At 40.9% G+C, this 26038-nt stretch overlaps 1 protein-coding gene across 1 annotated transcript in view; it reads left to right on the top strand.

Annotated features, from left to right (window-relative positions):
* Positions 1 to 26038, top strand: part of SCD5 (stearoyl-CoA desaturase 5) — a 157661-nt gene that overhangs the window by 102956 nt on the left and 28667 nt on the right. Inside the window, exon 3 of the mRNA XM_027087500.1 lies at positions 693 to 898. Coding sequence (XP_026943301.1) covers positions 693 to 898 — 206 coding nt within the window. The remainder of the gene's footprint in view (positions 1 to 692; positions 899 to 26038) is intronic.

Here is a 26038-nt window from a genome sequence, read left to right as displayed (position 1 = left end):
ATTCCAGTGAGTGCCCCCTGCCCCTCAGGCATTGCTGCTTCTCCACGTTGTTGATTCGGCCAAGTACACCAGATTCCACAAGGAGCCTAAGTCCCCTCCCCTCCTTTCTGTGACACTCTGTTAGAGCAGTCCTCAAACAATATTATTTGTGCCTCGGTAGTTTGCAGAGATTTGGTGAAGTACCTCTTTGCGTTTTTACTTACTGACTTCCTCTTTGCTGTGTGCTGGACATGAACTCCATCAAAGAGGGGGAGGTAGGGCAGAGAGAGCCAGACCAAGAACTAACCCCCTTCCATACTCAAGGTTACACCTCTCCTCTGACCACCAAAACTTGAGGGCAGATGTCTGTCTTCTTGACATGAACGATCTCCCAGGAGACTTCGGTAACCAGAACTTTCTTCAGGTTTCCCCACTAGTTCACTCAACAAGGCTGAACCTCCTGCAGTGGGCACATTCCAAAGACAAGCTAAGATCCTCAATAAGTGAGGATGTACTCTTGTTTGGATGAAAACCACCCCAGACCAAACCCCCAGCGATTGAACTTGAGGTTGAGAGATTGCGGTTGAGGGTGGGAGCAAGTATAAATCAGTGAGGAGGTGAGGGGGTGGGGCGGGAGGAGGGGAGGCTGAGGAACTTTGGGGAAGGTGCCAGGGTGTTTTAGCCCTTCACTCAGGTCTGCATTCTCTCTGCAGAACGACATCTTCGAGTGGTCCAGGGACCACCGAGTCCACCACAAGTACTCGGAGACGGACGCTGATCCCCACAACGCCCGCCGGGGCTTCTTCTTCTCCCATATCGGGTGGCTGTTTGTCCGCAAGCATCGGGATGTTATCGAGAAGGGGAGGAAGCTTGACGTCACCGACCTGCTGGCTGATCCTGTGGTCCGGTTCCAGAGAAAGTAAGTGAACGGACACCATCGATTGTCCCTGAGCGACAGGACCTGGAGACAGGGCACAATGGGGTGCAGTAATATCCCCAAGCAGTTCTCCGCATAGCACTTACCCTGACGATTGGGTCTTCTTGTTAGGATTGCCGTCTGTTTATTCATTCCTTTTTATTTATTTTAATTTTTTAAATATTTTTTTATTATATATATGTATATTTTTAAATTCATTCCTTTTTGATCATTACGTTTTCCCTTGTTCACACATTTGTTTTGAATTTGAACTTGATTTTGAAATGGATTTCCTTTAAGCCCACTTGTCATTTCCTTCAGACCCACCTGAACTACTGATTTCATGGAATGTTTCTGTAGTTGTCCTCGCTTGCTCATTCATGTTTCCCTGGGGTAGTGAGGAGGAAAGAGAGGACTTGCTTATTTTAGTGACACACTTGACTTCAACAGGACTGGACTCCCGCCAGGTCCCCTGCTCTGTTCTCCCTGAATTCTCTTGTAGTGAGGCCTCCTCTCCCCCAACCCTTGGAAATGGTAACACCAGTAGGTTTCTGTGCAGGGAAAACGTGACCATGTAACAAAGAGCCTCAAAATGCTTGTGTGCACTAATGGTGTCAGCTGAGCATATTCAGTCCGTCAGCATTTGCAGGGTGGATCTATGTTCAACAAGCACATGGTGAAAGCTTGCCTGTTATCGTGCTGGCAAGTGGAGGGCAACCATGGTTCACGTTTTAACTAGGGAGCTGGCCTAGACTCTATCCATGTTGGTCTGGATCTGTCAAGTTGGCCACAATGAGAGCATTTATAAATGGGCTCGTTGCCCCAAAGCAGTGGATTTCTGTGCAAAGAGGGACAATTTGGGGATCACACTCTGGTGAGAGCCTTGAGATAATATGGTGAACAAGTGGTCACTGGACACCATCTCCACTGACAGGCAGGAGTCATTTGAGGACTCATTCCAAACAGAATCTCCCAATAATGGAAATGGAGGCTGTGCCTTTGACACAAGAGATCCTTGCACGAGAGGAAGTATGGCTGAGAAATGTGCTCATTTTCCCCTCAGTGGATGGTGGGACAGGTTGCAAAGGCTCACACTCGCTCTAAGGCTCAGTTCCAGCTGTAAAATGGGAATAAGAGTAGTACCTATCTCTTACAGCTTTTATGAGGACATAATGAAAAAAAATGTATGAGAAATGTCTGGCATTTATATAGTAAGAGCTTAGATCCATAATGTCTCTTATTCCACAGGCAGTGGCAACTCCAGAGGATTCCCTGTCTTTCCACCCCCTGCTTCTGTTGGCTTCACCATAGGGTCTTCTCTGTGCTCCTCCATACAGCTCTTTCAGGTGGACACAACCAGTGTCAATAGCCAAAATTTTATAGTAGATGTTTTCAATTTACAATTAAATGATTTGTTGATTTTGATTTTTCACCATGAGAGTAAAAGAGGAAAATCTGCAAAATTCAGAAAAGTAGAAAGAAACTCATGCGCAGTCCAAACACACAAACACAGCCACGGTTCAGATTCTGTAGTATCTCCTTCTATATTTTATGTGTATATTTGACATATTTTACATGATGGCAGTCATACTGCTTATATAATTTTATGTCTTGACTTTTAACTTCAGATTATCTTGTAAACACCATTATCAAAGGCTGCATGGATTCACCGTTTGAGTGTCATAGTTTATTTAACCATCACTCTGTGATGGGATACGTATGTCTTTTCCAATTTTGTGATATAAATGATGTTGCTATACAATTAGTAATGCTTTGGGACAATCAGACCTTAGATTAATTTGAAGATCTCAGATGAAGAGGCAGAGGATCTTCTGTTTTATTCCTGAGAACCAAGCTGAGAATAATAGTCTCTGAACAAAAAAAATGGTTTCTCTGACCAAAAAAAATGGAAGTTTTTTTTTCATCTTTTCCCTTTAAAAAATATGGTAATCTGATTCATTAGGTGTATACTCATGGTACCTACATCCAAAGACTATTACTAAATGCAGGCAGAAGAACAAAGGCTATTTCGGCATTTTCCTTGAATAGTTATCTGAGAACATCTTTCATTTCCAGTCCAGTAACCAAAGGAGATTGTAGCTATCAGAAACCACTCACTCATATTATCATCTCTTATATATCATTGAGGTCCTGCTAGAAATCGGTGCTGAGAATACGACCTTAAAGATTGGTCTCAGTTCCCCCAGAATTTGCAGTCTAGCAGGGAACCCACAAATTAACTTACAGACAATTATGCTTTAGAGAGAAGAGTGCTATAATAGGGTAGAATAGATGGGGAGGTGGATATTTATCATGTCTCTCATTTCATAGAACTATACAGAGCCATTGAACTTTGGAGCTAGGAGGGACCTTACAAATCAGTTAACCCCTGCCTTCCATTTTCCTATGAAAAAACTAACAAACGAAATTTAAATAGAAAGTTGGGGATAGAAGTTCTGTCAGTCTGTTTGGGCTGCTATAACAAAAATACTATAGCCTAGGTGGCTTACACAACAAACATTTATTTCTCACAGTTTTGGAGGCTGGGAAGTCCAAGATCAAGGCACCAGCAGATTCAGTGTCTGGTGAGAGCTCTCTACCTAGTTCATAGATAGCTGTCTTCTGGCTCTGTCCTCACACGGCAGAAGGGGCAAGAGAACTCTCTGGGTTCTCTTTCATAAGGGCCCTAATCCTATTCATGAGGGCTCCACCCTCATGACCTAATCACCTCTCAAAGGCCCTCACTGCATTGAGGATTAGGTTTCAACATGCAAATCTGGAGAGGACACAAACATCAGTCTATAGCAAGTACCTACATCTCAGATTATTTGCGTAATGTCCTTTGGATTATGCCTCGTTGTCTGAAAGGAGCTACAACAGTTCTCTGCAGTGTGGGTGGACACTCATGTCCTTTGGTAATTATCCAGCCTAGAGAACATGGAGATCCATAATCCAAAATGAGGCTTAGAATTACTGAACTAAAGGAAGAGAGCTTCCAAGATACACAACGATACTGTGGCCATTTGGGCGTTTTTCATGTTCATAAAGCCAGGTTACCAGTCCTGACAGTCAGACCATGTGGAGGAGATAAATTCCTTAAGGAATAAGTCCTTGCACATAGGGGTGGGAGCTGGAGTGGTCGATCCTATCAGCAGTGGCACTGTCATATCAGGTCTCAGTCCCTGCTCCCCTAGGCTGAGTGGGGGGCTTCCTGAGAAACAGAGAAAGGTGCCCAGCTCATTTGGGACACAGTCCTGGGCCATTTCAGTGGCACCTCTTAGATAGTCCCTCTCCTGGTCACAATTCCCATCCGTTTCTCTGTAGTCCTCCTAGGGCAAAAGTCCCTGTTCCAGTTTTGGTGGCCGGGGTTTGTTGCTGATTCCACTCCCTCCTAGGGAGCAATGTTTGTACAAAGAGACCCAGGTAAACACTTGGAGAGTTTCCTCAAACAGGCAGATGTGTAAATGAGAAGGACCCAGGATCTGGAGACTCCTCCTTCAGTCAGAACACCAGCACCAGTATTGCAGTTGCTTGATCCACAGTGCGTGGCCATCCTAATGACAGCTCACCAAAGACAAGCTTGCCTGAGAGCCAAGCTTGATCAGCTTTCCATTATACAGTCTCATAAAAGAGAGAAGATAGCAGCATTAAGGGTAACAGGGAAACAGCACAGTTCAAGCTATAGTTCCAGGCTTTTCCTCTAAAAGATAACTTTACCAAGGATGTTACAAGTAGTTAACTGGACTACTTCAGGTTTCTCTCTATTGTCAAGTTGTGAATGATGAAAAGGCAGGCATTAGGAGGTGAGAGGGAGAGGAGCCAGTGGTAGCACATTTAGACTGTGGTATTTCGGGTCCCTGCCCTGGCCCCTGTGCCTTCAAGGGCCATGCTTCTCCCTGCAGGGCGAAGAGATCACAGGGCAAAGGTGCATGCCACCTGGAACCTCCTCCCACTTCTAGACTGTGCCTTAGGGTCCTAGGATCCTAAAATTCCCTGCCCAAGTGGCTCTGAGCTCACTTTCAGAGCCTACAGCAGCCTTTCCCAGGCTCTGTCCTCCTAGAGGGAAGTGTGTGCCCCATAGACCCGAAGAGTGGCCGAGGGGCAGTGTTGGCCTGGGGATGAGCTTAGAAGCATGGGCTTGGATGTCCACACAAAGCAGACAGAGCTGGATTGGGAAGAGAAGGGATTGGGCTACAAGCTAGGGGCTCCCACCTCTGCTCTTGGCCTAGGCCCTGCAAACGTTGGGGGTGAGTCTAGAAGGGCCTACTTATAAGGTTGACAGTGGGTCTGTCAGTTGGGAATTGTGTTTGGCTTAAACAAGATAGAAGTTAGTTTCTCTCACATGTAAAAGAATCATGGAGGTCCAGGTTATGGCAGCACAGGGCCAGTAGAGAACCGGATTCTTTTACTTTCTTGCTTCTTGAGGTAGGCTTGTATAGCTATAAACTTCCCTCTTAGAATTGCTTTTGCTGCATCCCATAGGTTTTGGATCATCATGTTTTCATTGTCATTTGTCTCTAGGTATTTTTTGATTTCCTCTTTGATTTTTTCAGTGATCTCTTGGTTATTTAGTAACATATTGTTTAGCTTCCATATGTTTGTGTTTTTTACGTTTTTTCCCCTGTAATTCATTTCTAATCTCATAGCATTGTGGTCAGAAAAGATGCCTGATATGATTTCAATTTTCTTAAATTTACTGAGGCTTGACTTGTGACCCAAGGTGTGATCTATCCTGGAGAATGTTCTACGCGCACTTGAGGAGAAAGTGCAATCTGTTGTTTTTGGATGGAATGTCCTATAAATATCAATTAAATCATGATCTGTCCATTGGTGTAAATGAGGTGTTAAAGTCCCCCACTATTATTGTGTTACTGTTGATTTCCCCTTTTATAGCTGTTAGCAGTTGCCTTATGTATTGAGGTGCTCATATGTTGGGTGCATATATATTTGTAATTGTTATATCTTCTTCTTGGATTGATCCCTTGATCATTCTGTAGGGTCCTTCCTTGTTTCTTGTAACATTATTTTAAAGTCAATTTTATCTGATATGAGTATTGCTATTCCAGCTTTCTTTTGATTTCCATTTGCATGGAATATCTTTTTCCATCTCCTCACTTTCAGTCTGTATGTGTCCCTAGGTCTGAAGTGGGTCTCCCGTAGACAGCATATATATGGGTCTTGTTTTTGTATCCATTCAGCAAGCCTGTGTCTTTTGGTTGGAGCATTTAATCCATTCATGTGTAAGGTAATTATCGATATGTATGTTCCTATGACCATTTTCTTAATTGTTTTGGGTTTGTTTTTGTAGGTGCTTTTCTTCTCTTGTGTTTCCCACTTAGAGAAGTTCCTTTAGCATTTCTTATAGAGCTGGTTTGGTGGTGCTGAATTCTCTTAGCTTTTGCTTGTCTGTAAAGCTTTTGATTTCTCCATCAAATCTGAATGAGATCCTTGCTGAGTAGAGGAATCTTGGTTGTAGGTTCTTCCCTTTCATCACTTTAATTATATCATGCCACTCCCTTCTGGCTTGTAGAGTTTCTGCTGAGAAATCAGCTGTTAACCTCATGGGAGTTCCCTTGTATGTTATTTGTCATTTTTCCCTTGCTGCTTTCAATAATTTTTCTTTGTCTTTAATTTTTGTCAGTTTGATTACTATGTGTCTTGGTGTGTTTCTCCTTGGGTTTATCCTGTATGGGACTCTCTGCACTTCCTGGACTTGGGTGGCTATTTTCTTTCCCATGTTAGGGAGGTTTTCAACTATAATCTCTTCAAATATTTTCTCAGGTCCTTTCTCTCTCTCTTCTCCTTCTGGGACCCCTATAATGCAAATGTTGTTGCATTTAATGTTGTCCCAGAGGCCTCTTAGGCTGTCTTCATTTCTTTTTTCTTTATTCTGTTCCACAGCAGTCAATTCCACCATTCTGTCTTCCAGGTCACTTATCCATTCTTCTGCCTCATTTATTCTGCTATTGATTCCTTCTAGTGTAGTTTTCATTTCAGTTATTGTATTGTTCATCTCTGTTTGTTTGTTCTTTAATTCTTCTACGTATTTGTTAAACATTTCTTTCATCTTTTCAATCTTTGCCTCCATTCTTTTTCCGTGGTCCTGGATCATCTTCACTATCATTATTCTGAATTCTTTTTCTGGAACGTTGCTTATCTCCACTTCATTTAGTTGTTTTTCTACGGTTTTATCTTGTTCCTTTATCTGGTACATAGCCCTCTGCCTTTTCATCTTGTCTGTCTTTCTGTGAATGTGGTTTTTGTTCCACAGGCTGCAGGACTGTAGTTCTTCTTGCTTCTGCTGTCTGCCCTCTGGTGGATGAGGCTATCCTCTTTTATCTTTCTGCTCCACCATCCTTAGCATGTGACTTTCAGTCTTTCATTCTGAGGTCCAAGGTTACCCCTAGAGCTCCACGCAAAAGGAAGGTGGGGGGTGGGGTGGGGTTAACACTGCTCAATTGAGTCAGTTTCCTATCAGGAGATTTCCCAGAAGACACTCACAGCTGATCCACCTAACTGTATTTGCACTCAAGGGAAATTAGGAAATGCAGTCTCTTGGATGATGTATTGCACCCCTGAATAAAATCCTGGTTTTGTTTCTATGGAAAAAAGGGTGAGTTGATATGGAGTAAGCAGTTAGTCTCTGCCATAGTTATTTAATTATTCTGCCTTAAGCAAAATGATTGGCCGTCACAAGTTACTCAGTCTTATAACATTTTGTTATTAAGCAAGTGAGTAGCCTTTCTGTCTCCATTTAGTGAGCAGAAACTGGAATCTCAAATAATTTTTCTGAGATGGCAGAATGTGGATAGAGTCCAGAGGCTGTTTCTCCTAATGCTTTGCTTATCCCATTGATTCCCATCTTAGATGAGAAATTCCTCTAGAAGTAACATGCAGACACGTGCATTTTTGAAGTAACTGACAGGGATGCCGGTGTAGTCCAGACACAGGAAAATAAAGTCCTTGCCTCATCACCATAGTGATGGGATAAGCTAAGAGAAAATGGATGGAATGATACAGAAGAGTGAAGCACTTGTTTTGGTGCCCTTGGAAGAGATGAAAATGTGTAAATCTTGTCATTTCAGGAAGAGAGGCACTTGAATGGCTAGAATCTTTTTGAGGCCGATTTCACTTCAATTTGTCACCTGATCTGTTATCATTTGTCTTTTTTTTCTCCCTTTTCAAGGACAAGCAGCAAATCTCTCAGTGATACCTTCCTCCTTATGACTTTGTGTCAGTCCTGTCTGTGTAAACCCTAAGTGTATTTCTCTGTTGGGGACGATCACATAGCCAGGATAGAGCATCCAGACAAATCTACAACTGACTCATCTTCACTTCCCTACCCTCGCAGCTTCATCTCCCACTTGGGGGATCCCTTAGGGGGATGGGATGAGTCATCTGGGGACTTACAACCAACTTGACTCCATCTCTGTTGACCAAATCCATTGCTCTTTGATCCAGGTTCCATGTTGGGTCTTGGGGAGTCTCTCCCTGCTCTGAGTTCATTTGCCTTGGGGCCCTACCCTAACTGTTGCTAGGTTAATACAACAATTCTTGTCTAGAATTTAGTGACTTTGAATGGCTGAACACATTGGTTGGCTAATTGTATCTCGTGGAAAACTCTATAGAAATAACCTCCAAAGGAGAGGCTCTGGATAATGAGATGTTCAAACATCTAAATATGTGGAGGAGGTTTGGGGACAGACATGGAGGTGGGGCCTTTCAAGCACAAACACCCTCTGCCAACTGCCTTGCTCATCAGTTACTCTTGGTTTGACCACTTCCTGTTTCGCTTGGGTCCTTGATGGTCCTGCAACAGCTGAACCAAACTGTCCTCAGGGTGAGCGTCACTCAGCCATGCTGTACGTAGAGCCCAGCTCTTTGGTATCCTCTCTGCCCACTCACACCTCAATAATGGAAGCCATGAGGTGCATGGCGTTTCTCAGGGCATCCAGCTTTCTTTCCTTTTCTGCATGTATCACTTTTTTTTTTTTTTTTGGCGGTACACGGGCCTCTCACTGTTGTGGCCTCTCCCGCTGTGCAGCACAGCCTCCAGACGTGCAGGCTCAGCGGCCGCGGCTCACGCGCCCAGCCACTTCGCGGCATGTGGGATCTTCCCGGACCGGGGCACGAACCTGTTTCCCCTGCATTGGCAGGCGGAGTCTCAACCTCTGCGCCACCAGGGAAGCCCTGCATGTATCACTTTTAATTCAACAACTGTGTTTTGAGCATCCACTACATACCAGGCTCTAGGTGCTGGGGATGGAACAATGAACAAGAGAACCAGATTCTGGATGGTGCTTTCTCTCTCTCTAGAGCCCCCATTTGGGTTTGGGAATGTGAGAGAGGAAGCCTCGCCAGGCAGCTGCCCCAGCCTGACTGGTTCTGTCTCTCCTGGATGGCTTTCCTGCTCCCTGTTCCATCTGTCCCGTTATTCAGTCCCTGTCCCATGAAGCTGTTTTTGGTTCACGTCCTCTTGTTGATTTGCCTCTTGTCTCTGCTGTCTTTGTCTCTTTACCTGCCAGAGTGCTTTGTTCCTCCCTGTACCCTTCTCTGCACGAGGACATTTTCCCTCATCTGTCATACAGTATTCTCCAAGCCTTGATGTTCTCCATGTCTTCCTCTCCCTCAGCTTCTTGAGAGAACAAAAGCCATTCAGCCTATTGCTTAGGCGTTTTCTTGATGGGGAGATGAGTGTTCTTTTTCCTCTTGTATTCTCCCTCACTCCATCATCTTGCTCTGGTTTATTCTTTTCATACATTCATTGTATATGTAAACATTCCGTCTCCTTGAATCTTCTCTTTTATTTGTGAGGGATAGCCTACGCTTGGTTAACAGCTTGAGCCCTGGAATCTTCTGTCCTCACCTTAAAACTGTCACATCTTATCCTGGCTCTAAAAATTTTGAGAATGAAATAATTTTTTCTTTGAATAATTTTCTCTGCATCCAGCTGTAGTTGACAGGAGTTAAAGCTCTAAATTTCTGAGGTCCAAGGACTTGATAAAAATCAACGGAATAGATGTGAGCTGTGTTCAATTAGATCCCTTTTGTTAAAAGTCAACGGAAGAGGAAAAATATTCCAAGCTAAAATTTGGCCTTTTCAAGGAGACTGCTGTAACCAAACAGCTGAATGATACTCTGGGATATAGGACAGAGATGATTCAATATTGAGGTGGCAGCACCAACACCAGAATTTCCCTATTTTAGTGGCTAAAAACTGGGGCAAGGGAGAAACCAGTATGGCACATAATTCAAGAACTCATCTTGACTTTTTAAAAATTTCCAAGTCAAAATGTCATTTGTTTGCCTCTGTAAGAGGTACTTTTCCTAATAGGACTTCAGGAGAAGTTGCCTCTGTGTGTGTGTGTGTGTGTGTGTGTGTGTGTGTGTGTGTGTGTGTGAGAGAGAGAGAGAGAGAGAGAGAGAGAGAGAGAGAGAGAGACAGAAAATACATCAACTTCATTAATATCATTTTTCTTTCCCCACATTGACCATCCATTTCTATGTGAGAAATTCCCCTGGCAAGATGAGGAGACAGTTTCTCAAATGTCTGGAATCTGAATACTTCAAACACGAGCATGTTAGACATACTAATCAATAGGTCTCAATGAATTCTTGAACTGCTGTTTGTAAAGTGTTATCTTGGCTTCATTGTTGATGGCAATAAAGGCATCTTCATGTATTTTCGAGTCACTTCAGTAGCCAATAATAGCTGCCATTTATTAACTGCCCACTATGTACTTATATTATGTCTTTACACACGTTCTCTCTGATCCTTTCAATAACTCTGTCATGTAGATGATGGTACCTGGATTCTGGACTTGAATTCTAAAGATTCTGGCTCCGCATGGCCTTGATTAACCAAGTCAAAAAAAAATAGTATATGTTTGCACTAAATTATTCTTTCCCTAGTAAAATATTACTTTACTACCAAAACCGAGAAGAAATCTTAGCTAGTTTTCATGTAAATTTTAAATAATTACATAGAAGTCAAAGCAAGATTCGAATGACATTTGAAAGATTAGATTGACAAAATGAAAGACATTTTGGTGCAAGCAGATATCAGTCTCACTAATATTTAGACATTATCAATTCCTGGCTCTCTTTCTAGACCACGTAGAGAATAGTGTTTTAATATTTTCTCGGAATAAACAGTCCTTCAAGTCATGTATAAGGTTCCAGCCCCAAAGCTTCAGCCAGTAGACAACAACCCTTATAAGAAACTTCTGTTTAATCCTTATCTATTCTCTAAAAAGTTAGATCTATTACAATTGGCTTATGCATCAGAGAAAAAGACTCCTTTTGCCTTTTCTTTGTCTCTTCTTTACCATATAATAGAGCAAAAAATGTGGAAAAAGTTTTTCATAACAGAAAATTCATTTTCTAGTTATTATTTTTTCTAACAATTACCTTACAAAATTTCTCTAATCTCTGAGCTCTTGAAAATTAGTTAAATTTTTGATGTATAACCTTCTAAACTTTTTAAAATGAATCATGCTATGTTTTCTTTCTACAAAAATATATTCATACTCTATATACTATGAAAATAAGAAAAAACATATTTAATATTTACCTTAATTATTTCCTTTCCAGCCTCTTTATTATGTGTGTGTGTGTGTGTGTGTGTGTGTGTGTGTGTGCATATCCTAATTTCCATTTGATATCATCCTGCCTGAAGAACTTCATTTACCATTTCTTGTAGCACAGGATAATTGGCAATAAATTCTCAACTTTTGTTTGTCTAAAGGTCTTTATTTTATCTTCATCTTTGAAAGGTATTTTTACTGGACATAAAATTCTGGATTAGCAGGGTTTTTCTTTCAGAATGATAAGATGTCAATCTTGGCTTGCATAGGATCTGAGGAGTCTGCTGGGATTCTTAGCATTATTCCTCTGCATGTATTGTTTCTTCTCACTACGTTCAAGATTTTTTTCTTTATCTTTGGTTTTCAGCACTTTGACTCTGAGGTTTGTTTGTTGTTGTTTTTTTTTTTGAATTTTAGAATTTTATTTATTTTTTTATGCAGCAGGTTCTTATTACTTATCCATTTTATACATATTAGCGTATATATGTCAATCCCAATCCCCCACTCATCACACGACCACCACCCACCCCCGCCACTTTCCCTCACTGGTGTCCATACGTTTGCTCTCTACATCTGTGTCTCTATTTCTGCCCTGAAAACTGGTTCATCGGTACCATTTTTCTAGGTTCCATATAAATGTGTTAATATACGATATTTGTTTTCCTCTTTCTGACTTACTTCACTCTGTGTGACAGTATCTAGACCCACCCAAGTCTCTACAAATGACCCAATTTCGTCCTTTTTTATAACTGAGTAATATTCCATTGTATATATGTACCACATCTTCTTTATCCATTCATCTGTCGATGGGCATTTAGGTTGCTTCCATGTCCTGGCAATTGTAAATAGTGCTGCAATGAACATTGGGGTGCATGTGTCTTTTTGAGTTATGGTTTTCTCCAGGTATATGCCCAGTAGTGGGATTGCTGGATCATATGGTAATTCTACTTTTAGCTTTTTAAGGAACCTCCATACTGGTTTCCATAGTGGCTGTATCATTTATATTCCCACCAACAGTGCAAGAAGGTTCGCTTTTCTCCACACCCTCTCCAGCATTTGTTGTTTGTAGATTTTCTGATGATGCCCATTCTAACTAGTGCGAGGTGATACCTCACTGTAGTTTTGATTTGCATTTCTCTAATAATTAGTGATGTTAAGCAGCTTTTCATGTGCTTCTTGTCCATCAGTATGTCTTCTTTGGAAAAATGTCTATTTATGTCTTCTGCCCATTTTTGCATTGGGTTGTTTACTTTTTTAATATTGCGCTGCATGAGCTGTTTATATATTTTGGAGATTAATCCTTTGTCCGTTGATGCATTTGCAAATATTTTCTCCCATTCTGAGGGTTGTCTTTTCGTCTTGTTTATGGTTTCCTTTGCTGGGCAAAAGCTTTGAAGTTTCATTAGGTCCCATTTGTTTATTTTTGTTTTTATTTCCATTACTGTAGGAGGTGGATCAAAAAAGATCTTGCTGTGATTTATGTCAAAGAGTGTTCTTCCTATGTTTTCCTCTAAGAGTTTTATAGTGTCTGGTTTTACATTTAGGTCTCTAATCCATTTTGAATTTATTTTTGTGTATGGTGTTAGGGAGTGTTCTAATTTCATTCTTTTACGTGTAGCTGTCCAGTTTTCCCAGCACCACTTATTGAAGAGACTGTCTTTTCTCCATTGTATATCTTTGCCTCCTTTGTCATAGATTAGTTGACCACAGGTGCGTGGGTTTATCTCTGGGCTTTCTATCCTGTTCCATTGATCTATATTTCTGTTTTTGTGCCAGTACCATATTGTCTTGATTACTGTAGCTTTGTAGTATAGTCTGAAGTCAGGGAGCCTGATTCCTCCAGCTCCGTATTTTCCCCTTAAGACTGCTTTGGCTATTCGGGGTCTTTTGTGTCTCCAAACAAATTTTAAGATTTTTGTCCTAGTTCTGCAAAAATGCCATTGGTAATTTGATAGGGATTGCATTGAATCTGTAGATTGCTTTAGGTAGTATACTCATTTTCACAATGTTGATTCTTCCAATCCAAGAGCATGGTATATCTCTCCATCTGTTGGTATCATCTTTAATTTCTTTCATCAGTGTCTTATAGTTTTCTGCATACAGGTCTTTTGTCTCCCTAGGTAGGTTTATTCCTAGGTATTTTATTCCTTTTGTTGCAATGGTAAATGGGAGTGTTTCTTTAATTTCTCTTTCAGATTTTTCATCCTTAGTGTATAGGAATGCAAGAGATTTCTGTGCATGAATTTTGTATCCTGCAACTTTACCAAATTCATTGATTAGCTCTAGTAGTTTTCTGGTGGCATCTTTAGGATTCTGTATGTATAGTATCATGTCATCTGCAAACAGTGACAGTTTTACTTCTTCTTTTCCAATTTGTATTCTTTTATTTCTTTTTCTTCTCTGATTGCCATGGCTAGGACTTCCAAAACTATGTTGGATAATAGTGGCAAGAGTCGTCATCCTTGTCTTGTTCCTGATCTTAGAGTAAATGCTTTCAGTTTTTCACCATTGAAAATGATATTTGCTGTGGGTTTGTCGTATATGGCCTTTATTATGTTGACGTAGGTTCCCTCTATGCCCACTTCCTGTAGAGTTTTTATCATAAATGGGTGTTGAATTTTGTCAGAACGTTTTTCTGCATCTATTGAGATGATCATATGGTCTTTATTCTTCAATTTGTTAATATGGTGTATCACATTGATTGATTTGCATATATTGAAGAATCCTTGCATCCCTGGGATAAATCCCACTTGATCATGGTGTATGTTCCTTTTTATGTGTTGCTGTATTCTGTTTGCCAGTATTTTGCTGAGGACTTTGCATCTATATTCATCAGTGATATTGGTCTGTAATTTTCTTTTTTTGTAGTACCTTTGTCTGGTTTTGGTATCAGGGTGATGGTGGCCTCATAAAATGAGTTTGGGAGTGTTCCTTCCTCTGAAATTTTTTGGAAGAGTTTGAGAAGGATGAGTGTTAGCTCATCTCTAAATGTTTGATAGAATTCCCCTGTGAAGCCATCTGGTCCTGGACTTTTGTTTGTTGGAAGATTATTAAACAAATTTTCAATTTCATTACTTGTGATTCTTCTGTTCATATTTTCTATTTCTTCCTGGTTCACTCTTGGAAGGTTATACTTTTTCCAAGAATGTGTCCATTTCTTCCAGGTTTTCCATTTTACTGGCATAGAGTTGCTTATAGTAGTCTCTTGGGATGCTTTGTATTTCTGCGGTGTCTGTTGTAACTTCTCCTTTTTCATTTCTAATTTTATTGATTTGAGTCTTCTCCCTCTTTTTCCTGATGAGTCTGGCTAATGGTTTATCAATTTTGTTTGTCTTCTCAAAGAACCAGCTTTTAGTTTTATTGACCTTTGCTATTGTTTTCTTTGTTTCTATTTCATTTATTTCTGCTCTGATATTTATGATTTCTTTCCTTCTGCTAACTTTGGGTTTTGTTTGTTCTTCTTTCTCTAGTTCCTTTAGGTGTAAGTTTAGATTGTTTATTTGAGATGTTTGTTGTTTCTTGAAGTAGGATTGTATTGCTATAAACTTCCCTCTTAGAACTGCTTTTGCTGCATCCCATAGGTTTTGGATCGTCGTGTTTTCATTGTCATTTGTCTCTAGGTATTTTTTGATTTCCTTTTTGATTTCTTCAGTGATCTCTTGGTTATTTAGTAATGTATTGTTTAGCCTCCATGTGTTTGTGTTTTTTACGTTTTTTTCCCTGTAATTGATTTCTAATCTCAGAGCGTTGTGGTCAGAAAAGATGCTTGGTATGATTTCAACTTTCTTAAATTTCCTGAGGCTTGATTTGTGACCCAGGATGTGATCTATCCTAGAGAATGTTCCATGCGCACTGGAGAAGGAAGTGTAGTTTGCTGTCTTTGAATGGAATGTCCTATAAATATCAATTAAATCTTTCTGGTGCATTGTGTCATTTAAAGCTTGTGTTTCCTTATAAATTTTCTGTTTGGATGATCCTTCCATTGGTGTAAGTGAGGTGTTAAAGTCTCCCACTATTACTGTGTTACTGTTGATTTCCTCTTCTATAGCTGTTAGCAGTTGCCTTATGTATTGAGGTACTCCTATGTTGGGTGCATATATATTTATAATTGTTATATCTTCTTCTTGGATGGCTCCTTTGATCATTATGTAGGGTCCTTCTTTGTCTCTTGTAACATTCTTTATTTTAAAGTTTATTTTATTTGATAAAATTTTATCTAAGTATTGCTATTCCAGCTTTCTTTTGATTTCCATTTGCATAGAATATCTTTTTCCACCCCCTCACTTTCAGTCTGTATGTGTCCCTAGATCTGTAGTAGGTCTCTTGTAGACAGCATATATATGGGTCTTGTTTTTGTATCCATTTATCAAGCCTGTGTCTTTTGGTTGGAACATTTAATCCATTCACATTTAAGGTAATTATCGATATGTATGTTCCTATATCCATTTTCTCAATTGTTTTGCATTTGTTTTTGTAGGTCTTTTTCTTCTCTTGTGTTTCCCACTTAGAGAAGTTCCTTTGGCATTTGTTGTAGCGCTGGTTTGGTGGTGCTGAATTCTCTTAGCTTCTGCTTGTCTGTAAAGCTTTTGATTTCTCCATCAAATCTGAATGAGATCCCTGCTGGGTAGAGTAATCTTGGTTGTAGTTTCTTCCCTTTCATTACTTTAAATATGTCATGCCTCTCCCTTCTGGCTTGTAGAGTTTCTTCTGAGAAATCATCTGTTAACCTTATGGGAGTTCCCCTGTATGTTATTTGTCATTTTTCCCTTGCTGCTTTCAATAATTTTTCTTTGTCTTTAATTTTTGCCAATTTGATTACTATGTTTCTCAGCATGTTTCTCCTTTGGTTTATCCTGCCTGGGACTCTCTGCACTTCCTAGACTTGGGTAGCTATTTCCTTTCCCATGTTAGGGAAGTTTTTGACTATAATCTCTTCAAATATTTTCTCGGGTCCTTTCTCTCTCTCTTCTTCTGGGACCCCTATAATGTGAATGTTGCTGCATTTAATATTGTCCCAGAGGTCTCTTCCGCTGTCTTCATTTCTTTTCATTCTTTTTTCTTTATTCTGTTCCACAGCAGTGACCTCCAGGTCACTTATCTATTCTTCTGCCTCAGTTATTCTACTATTGATTCCTTCTAGTGTATTTTTCATTTCAGTTATTGTATTGTTCATCTTTGTTTGTTCTTTAATTCTTCTAGGTGTTTATTCTTTAATTCTTCTAGGTCTTTGTTAAACATTTCTTGCATCTTCTTGATCTTTGCCTCCATTCTTTTTCCAAGGTCCTGGATCATCTTCACTATCATTATTCTGAATTCTTTTTCTGGAAGGTTGTCTATCTCCACTTCATTTAGTTGTTTTTCTGGGGTTTTATCTTGTTCCTTCATCTGGTACATATTCCTCTGCCTTTTCATCTTGTCTGTCTTTCTGTGAGTGTGGTTTTTGTTCCACAGGCTGCAGGATTGTAGTTCTTCTTGCTTCTGCTGTCTGTCCTCGGGTGGATGAGGCTATCTAAGGGGTTTGTGCAAGTTTCCTGAAGGGAGGGGCTGGTGGTGGGTAGAGCTGTCTGTTCCTCTGGTGGGAAGATCTCAGTAAAACTTTAATCCTCTTTTCTGCTGATGGGTGGGGCTGGGTTCCCTCCCTGTTGGTTGTTTGGCCTGAGGCGACTGAACACTGGAGCCTACCCGGCTCTTTGGTGGGGCTAATGGCGGACTCTGGGAGGACTCACGCCAAGTACTTGCCAGAACTTCTGCTGCCAGTGTCCTTGTCCTCACGGTGAGCCACAGCCACCCCCTACCTCTGCAGGAGACCCTCCAACACTAGCAGGTAGGTCTGGTTCATTCTCCCCTGGGGTCACTGCTCCTCCCCCCGGGTCCTGATGTGTACACTACTTTGTGTTTGCCCTCCATGAGTGGAGTCTCTGTTTCCCCCAGTCCTGTTGAAGTCCTGCAGTTCAATCCCACTAGCTTTCAACGTCTGATTCTCTACGATTTCCTCCTCCCATTGCCAGACCCCCAGGTTGGGAAGCCTGATATGGGGCTCAGAACCTTCACTGAAGTGGGTGGACTTCTGTGGTATAATTGTTCTCCAGTTTGTGAGTCACCCCCCCCCAGCAGTTATGAGATTTGATTTTGTTGTGATTGTGCCCCTCCTACCGTCTCATTGTGGCGTCTCCTTTGTCTTTGTATGTGGGGTATCTTCTTTGGTGAGTTCCATTTTCTTCCTGTCAATGATTGTTCAGCAGTTAGTTGTGATTCCTGTGCTCTCTCAAGAGGGAGTTAGAGCATGTCCTTCTACTCCACCATCTTGAACCAGTCTCCTCAGGGTTTGGTTCTTTTCATTTGGAGTGGAGCAGGGACAGTGCTATCCTTCTTGAGATTCTTTGGGTTTCTTGGAACTGTGAGTTATCTTTCATTAATTTTTGAAAATTCTTAGTTGTTATCTCTTCAAATTATTTTTGACCTTTTTTTCTCACTCTCTTCTTCAGGCTATCGGTGTTTGTGATGGGGTGGCAGAGGTTGGAGGTAGAGTCAGTGAATAAGATGGTGAGCTGGGTTTGGGTTTTGTTGTTGCTATGATTACCTTCAGTGCACCACAGACTTCAGCGGATGGCACCTGTTACTGCATGTGTGGAGTGCCTGGGGTGCCAGAGGAATTTTCTAAGCATTTATGCTTTACCCTCAGCTTTCAGCTGTCTCTGCACACCTGCACACATAGTAGATCTCTCTCTGCACTATGTCCCCAAGGCGTGAGGAAGGGGGGAGAGCACTTCTGTTGTTTGTTTCTCTGGGCATGGCTTGTTGTAGGGGGGTATGGGGTTTCTTTGTTGCTCTGGCCTTGTATCAGTCTTAGGCAAGCCCTGAGTGCCTGAACCTTGGGGTTAAGGCTTTCTGAGCATTCCTGCCTCTCCAAACAGTAGGAGACTTGCTTTGGAGCAGTGCAGGATCCTGGGCATAAGCCAGTGGGCAGAAGTTTTTTGCTTCCACCTTTCCCTCATCAGCAATGAGTCTTTGCTTATGTCTGGGGTCAGAGAGTTTCCTACTCCTCCCTCAGAGACAAGCAGGTTTTCCTTCTATTCTCCCAGAAGCAATGGACTTTTGTCTGGTCCTGGAGGCCAGAGGGTTTTCTGCCCTTCCCCAGCTGCTTAAGATTTTTGCTTTTCAAAAGGAGGCTCTGGGGAAGAAGGCGAGGCTGGCTTGTCTCCCAGCAGCAGCTGCATGTCTGTGTCACCTCCTGCATGTCTGTGCAGTGGATGGGGCCTCTCTCCAGTCTGTTACTTTACCTCTAACCTTTTTTGTGAACACCCAGTGGACATCTGTAGAAAAGAGCTTGAGAGTGGGTGCAAACTCTCTGTGTCTGAGGCTCTAAGCTATTCCACATTGACACACTAACCCACACTTGGCCTTTAAGGATGTGTTAAATGTTTAGCTACTTATATGGTGATCACCTCTCTGGCTTGTGTTCTGCCAAAAGTGAGGCAGCTCATGGATGGACTTATCACTCCTTGGAATTCAGTTTACCTGGTTGCCTTGTGACCTCACTCTCTGATGGGCTCAAGAAAAATTATTTTGTAAATACTCAGCTTTTTCTCATCATGCGGATAGAAACAGCATTCTCTTAGGACTTTCTACATCCTAAATAGAAGCAGAACTCTGCCTCTTATTTTATAATCTGCAGTTTTCACTTAAGAGAATACGGTGAAGTCTTTCCAGTTTTAATGCCTGCTTAGTATCTCATTGTGAAGATGTATCATAATTATTTCTGATGAACAATGAAGGATTTCCACCTCTTTAAAAATTATTATAACAAAGCTGTGAATAAACAACTTAGTGCATAAATCTTTGACCATAGCTATGATACTTTCCTTTGACTAAAGTCAGAATTGCTGAGTCAAAAAATATGTAAAACTCTCAGCTTTTGATACTCATTGTCATAATGAATTTGCAAATCTTTGATTACTAGTGAGGCTATACATGTGTTCATTTGTTTTTGGCCAGTTGCCCTTTAAGAGAGACATACAATTATTTTCCCCGTAACTCTAAATCTACCATTGGCCAAATAACAAAGATACCATCTCTTCATCTCTCTTCCTTTTTTGTTGCTGAAGAGAGATATCTGACAAAGTGAGGTGACAAAGCCTAATTTTCTTTCCAGAACCCTCTTGCCTCTCATGGAACAAGAAGGTAGTACAGTCACAAATGAATCTGATGTCTAGACAGGCAAATTAATACATGAGGCATGTTACATATGTCTTCTTCTTACTCTCCTCAATGGCCTGAGCTGGGATATATTATGACATAGATAATAATAGTCATTTTAGTGCTGTTTTGCTTCATGCACGATTCTCTAGTTATTACTCCAGCTACTTTCCATATTTATTTGGAGAGTAATATTAAGCTAGAAAGAGAGTAACAAAGGAGAAGTTCCTTAAACAAGAGGCATCTGAAACCACCAGTGCATATATTGAAAGTGCTCCGCAACTAGAAAAGCCACCGCAATGAGAAGCCCGCGCACCGCAACGAAGAGTAGCCCCAGCTCGCCGCAACTAGAGAAAGCCCGTTCACAGCAACGAAGAGTAGCCCCCGCTCGCTGCAACTAGAGAAAGCCTGCTCGCAGCAACAAAGACCCAACGCAGCCAAACATAAATAAATTAAATAAATACATTTATGAGGTAAGAAATAGACTAGTTAACTGGAAACAGATCCATTACTTACTGTCCAACTGGTAGCCCTTGCCATGAAATGATTTGCAAAGTTTATGTTCTTGTGACAGCTATTTTGTAAAAATTTTGAATGAGGCTGACTCCCTTTTTAAGATCGAAAGAGTGTGATGCATACATATTTGTGAAATTCAAGTACATTTTCTCTCTTACTGATACAAACTGCTGATGGTAATGGATTATGGAGACCCCTTATCTGTTGACAGTTGAAGTGAAAATATTGCCTTAAGTAATGAATTTGTTGGTAGCTGTTCCATTACCCAAAATGAATATTTAGATTAGTCATTATAGAGTCTGTCATGTCAGAGCTACCAGGGAGCTTTTCCTTTGACATAATTTATTCTAAGTCCCCATCTCACCGTGTTATATCCTATTAAATGTGTCATAGAATGATTAGGTAGAGAGATATGAGGTTATGCTATTGACACAATTTACACAGGAGCACTGGAGAAATTAAACCCCTGCTGAACAAACCTGAGTTGAACTCTCAGCCATTTTCTCTATTCTTTATCGGTACAAAGGATTTCCAGAGACAAGGAAGGGCTCTCAACCACAACGCTGCACTACAGGGTGAGTTGCATCAAGGATGCATATTGAAAAGTAACCCTCACGTGGTGTGCTGTTTGGCTTTGTTATGTACTCATTGAAACCACTGCAAACAGTGCTTCTCGATGCCCCATGCCCCTCCTATGTCCCTGGAGGTATTTTGAAGGTCAGAAGAGAGACACACAGCAGTGGGACTTGTGATATTACATAAAGTAACAATGGTGATATTATATGTATTATATGTATTGATGACATTATATAAAACAACAGACATGCATTGAGAAACCAAGCCATTTTTAACTGTGTGAAACATAGGCAGAATTATGATCTATGTTAGCACTGGGTTATTCATTCATTCATTCAGTCAACACAAGGAGGCAGGAATAGATAGGTAAAATATAGTCTTGGAATCAAAAGATCCCACCTTTGCCATTCTCTGAGATTCCGTTTCCACACCCATAAACTGGTGATAGTGGTGATATCTACCTGACAAAGTTATTGGGTGAATAAATTAGTTAATTTATGTGAAAGTGTTCATCACAGAGGAGATGTGCAATAAATATTTGTGTAATTAACTACACATACAGCACTCTATGAAGCCATTCCATTTATGAAGACCTTAAGTTCTAGAAGCCTATTCGTATGTCCCATTTTCTCATAAGTGCAAAGTGACTAAGTGAGGTTTGAGCTGCCAGTCTCTAGCTACATCTCCAGAAATAAAAACATATGTGGGCCCCTCAAAGCTTTAAAACCAGAATACTTCTCTTCCTTACATTCTATTCAACATTTTCCCCCAAATGTGGAGCTCCTATGTCTATAGTACCTTCGTTTGCCACACCTGTCCAGCCATTTGATGTTTTGCTGATTTGGATGGGCCCTGACCTGTGGAGCCCCCCCTTGCCTTCCAGCAAACTCATCCACAGCTTTCAGCATGCTTAAGCTCAAGTTCACTCATAAACTCCTGGCCTTCACCAGAATTAACAAAGCTTAGGCCAAAGAACACTGTTTATTGCTGCTAACATTTAGCCCAACCTCTGATAGTTGCCTTTTTCCATTTCACCAATCCTTGTTCTTTCCTTTTTGATCACTGTTCAGTCTTTGGCTTCAAGAATTCTTCCTGCTCTGCCACAAGCCCTCTGCAACATTTGGCCTCTTCTCACCACTTTCAGTTTTGAAAGATCATTTCTACTTTTGTTTCCATCATAATTGTGTGTCTCTTTTTTGAAGCATTTTAAAGATACTCACTCCTTTTACACTTTTCAGACTGAGGGTGTTACTGATGTTCACAGAATATCACAGAATGGAGCACGAGCCCAGCTAACAACATACCCCCAACTAATGAACAATGTGTGGCAGAGTGATTGCTCTGGCCGCTGATACAGCTGCTGGTGGTGGGCACTCGATGCCCTTCCCGCCCTGCTTTGTTCATACCCGCAAACTTCATTAAATGGAAAAGTTGTAAATAGAGATAGTCCTTGCTTTTATTTGTCTTATCATTTAACTGGGAAGATACATACTCATAAAATAGCCAGAGACCTCCAAGTCCATATATGAAAGTAACACTGTGGTAGATGATTATATTAAGAGATGAGGGAATTCACGATAAAGGAGGGCAGAAAGAACGAGATCCTTGAAGTCTGCATGGAAGTGTTGGTTCTTTATAACTGGCAGGGTGAGGGCCTTCTGCTGATGCTCCCATTCTCTAGGAACAGAGTCTATCCCTTTGTCACCACCTACTTCAGTGAGTGTTTATAGTTTTCTACATATAGATCTTGTGTGTTTCTTGTTCAGATCATTCCTAGACATTCTATAATTTTTGTTGTTATTATTAACAGCATCACTGAATTTGTATCCCAGGGACAGGGAGTGGATGCCCAGACCTTAACTTACCTCCCTATAGACCTCCCAGGTCAATGGAACTGTCAAGTTGCCTGGCCTTTTCTGCAAAACGCCTCTGGGGCCCACACCTGGAGAGGATGTCAAGGTTGTTGCCCAAAGGCGTACTGGCCAGAGACAGAGGGCTCCAGCCCAGAGCCACCATGGGGATGGCTGGCTTCCTCAGCCTTAGAAATCAAAAATTCACCCTCCTTCCCTCCTTGCTTTCCTTAAAGAAAGGCTTTCATGGATTCAGAACATTTTTAAACGAATGAATGAGTTGAATGAACGAATGAGAACACAGGCTAATCCTCCCTGCCTGGGAAGTATACCTCATGGTAAAGGGTGTCTTGTGGGATCTGACCACCAGGGATGGAACCCAGGCCCCCAGCAGTGGAAGCACAGAGTCCTAACCACTGGACAGCCAGGCAAGTCCCTAAGAGCTAAACTCTTCGTGTAAAATATGAGATCAAAAAGCATGAATTCCCAGGGAAAGAAAGACCAAAGAAATCACTGTCAGCCCATCCACTGGCCGAGGAAACCCTTTTCGGGGATCGGCTTTGAACTGTCTGCCTGTCCAAGTCACTTATTTCTCCTCACACTGCTTATTTTCATATAGAACAATAACCAATCTGTCACACAGTTACAAAGACTCTTACCTGAGATAATGTGATTTGTCCAAACATGCTCATTGACTCCGCTGAAGTGTGCTATCTCTTCTGACATTTGGTCTTCTCTCATAAACCTACTCTTATCTTGCCTTTCATTTCAAAATAGAGAAAAACAATTACTCAGATGTCCCAACTATCGGGAGATTTAGACAAACCCCGCATATGTATTTTTTTCAAGGTAAGTAAATAGGCTTTCAAATTCTGCCCAACTAAGAATCTGTGTTTTTAGGATGATGAAAACTGTCATTTACAATCAGAGAGCCAATACTTGCTCTAATGGGGTGAGAAAGCATCACATCGTATGTGACTGCAGTAGCTAACACTTCAAGACCGGAAGGAGACATTAAGAGTCTCAGAATCCCTGGCGGTGGGGACGGAATTTCTGGATCCTGCAGGCCAAGTGTCTACAGAGAAAAAGGACTAGAAAGACCTTCTAGTCGGGGTGCTCAGGCAGAGAGATTTTTAGAACTGTGATGGCTGTATTTAATATGCATAATTTTTTTCCTCTGTGCCCTTTGTGTTTTGCTCATTATTATCTGCATAACCACCAGGAAACGACAAGGGGGAAAAATCTAAGATTTAAACCTTTAAATTTCGTATTGTAAGCTTGGGTGCCAAGTTGTATTGAATAATTAACATGGGGCCTGAGGTCCTTTTCTTTCAACTTTCATCAGCATCTAACGTGTCCCTCCTCCTCCATTATTGAGGATAAACGTGGGCTGACACTCACTGCTTGGCGTGTAAGTAGAAAAAACTTTTATGTGATTCCCCTCTGGTCTTCATTCTGAATCATTTTGCTCTTGAAAAAACAAAATTCTTAGGCTCAATTGTCTTGTTTCAAGCTTACATCTAATCTGAGAATAACAACAATAGCTTCCAGTTGTTATTTTTTAAATCATCTCTATAACATTCTTTTCTTTTTTAATATATTTGGCTGCACCGGGTCTTAGTTGCAGCACATGGGATCTTTAGTTGTGGCATGTGGGATCTAGTTCCCTACCAGGGATTGAACCTGGGCCCCCTGCATTGGGAGCGTGGAGTCTTAACCACTGGACCGCCAGGGAAGTCCCTCTATAACATTCTTTAACATATTGATTTCAGTGTATTGAGTACCTACTATGCTCCAGACTCGTTATCTGTGCATGTAATTCATATCTCTTTACATGTGGTGGGATCTGAAGCTCTGAGAAGTTGACTCAGTAACATTTTGAAAATGGCAAAGCTAGAATTTAGACAAACTCAGTCCTAATCCAAAGCACATGCTCTTTCCTCTAAACTCTGTTGTAATGATATTCACAGAGAATATTATCTTTCTTCCTCCTCCACTTCATCCTATTGCCTGCTTACTCTGCTCATATGTTTTCTATTTATTGCAGTTCTGAGTTATTCACAAAAAGAAATTGTGTCCATGTGAGCCAAACTTGTCTCCTGCTTAAAACCTTTTCATGGCTTCCCCACGGGAAGAGTTACAACTGTCATCTCCGTGACCGAGCTTGCTTCCCGTATCTCTTGGAACTTCCTGCCTTGTACCAGGCTCTCCAATCATACTGTTCCCTCACACTTCAGGCTGTTCCCTGACACTGTGCCTTTTTTTTTTTTTTTTTTTAGTGTCACTATGTATATATTTTTTTAGAATTTTTGAATTTTTTTATACAGCAGGTTCTTATTAGTTATCCATTTTATACACATCTATGTATATATGTCAATCCCAATCTCCCAATTCATCACACCACCCCCCTCCCACCCCTCACCACTTTCCCCCCTTGGTGTCCATACATTTGTTCTCTACATCTCTGTCTCAGTTTCTGCCCTGCAAACTGGTTCATCTGTACCATTTTTCTAGGTTCCACATACATGCATTAATATACGATATTTGTTTTTCTCTTTCTGACTTACTTCACTCTGTATGACAGTATCTAGATCTATCCACATCTCTACAAATGAACCAATTTTGTTCCTTTTTGTGGCTGAGTAATATTCCATTGTATATATGTACTACATCTTCTTTATCCATTCGTCTATTGATGGGCATTTAGGTTGCTTCCATGACCTGGCTATTGTAAATAGTGCTGCAATGAACATTGGGGTGCATGTGTCTTTTTGAATTATGGTTTTCTCCAGGTATATGCCCAGTAGTGGGATTGCTGGGTCATATGGTAATTCTATTTTTAGTTTTTTAAGGAACCTCCATACTGTTCTCCATAGAGGCTGTACCAATTTACATTCCCCCCAACAATGCAAGAGGGATCCCTTTTCTCCACACTCTCTCCAGCATTTGTTGTTTGTAGATTCTCTGATGATACCCATTCTAACTGGTGTGAGGTGATACCTCATTGTAGTTTTGATTTGCATTTCTCTAATAATTAGTGATGTTGAGCAGCTTTTCAGGTGCTTCTTGGCGATCTGTATATCTTCTTTGGAGAGATGTCTATTTAGGTCTTCTGCCCATTTTTGGATTCGGTTGTTTGTTTTTTTAATATTGAGCTGCATGAGCTGTTTATATATTTTGGAGATTAATCCTTTGTCCGTTGATTCATTTGCAAATATTTTCCCCCATTCTGAGGGTTGTCTTTTCATCTTGTTTGTAGTTTCCTTTGCTTTGAAAAGTTTTTAAGTTTCATTAGGTCCCATTTGTTTATTTTTGGTTTTATTTCCATTACTGTAGGAGGTGGATCAAAAAAGATCTTGCTGTGATTTATGTCATAGGGTGTTCTTCCTATGTTTTCCTCTAACTTTTATAGTGTCCGG

This window comes from Aethalodelphis obliquidens, unplaced genomic scaffold, assembly GCF_003676395.1.
Source record: "Aethalodelphis obliquidens isolate GAN/ISIS:26980383/991018 unplaced genomic scaffold, ASM367639v1 scaffold59, whole genome shotgun sequence".
NCBI lineage: Eukaryota > Metazoa > Chordata > Mammalia > Artiodactyla > Delphinidae > Aethalodelphis > Aethalodelphis obliquidens.
This window is presented reverse-complemented; position numbering and strand designations above follow the sequence as displayed.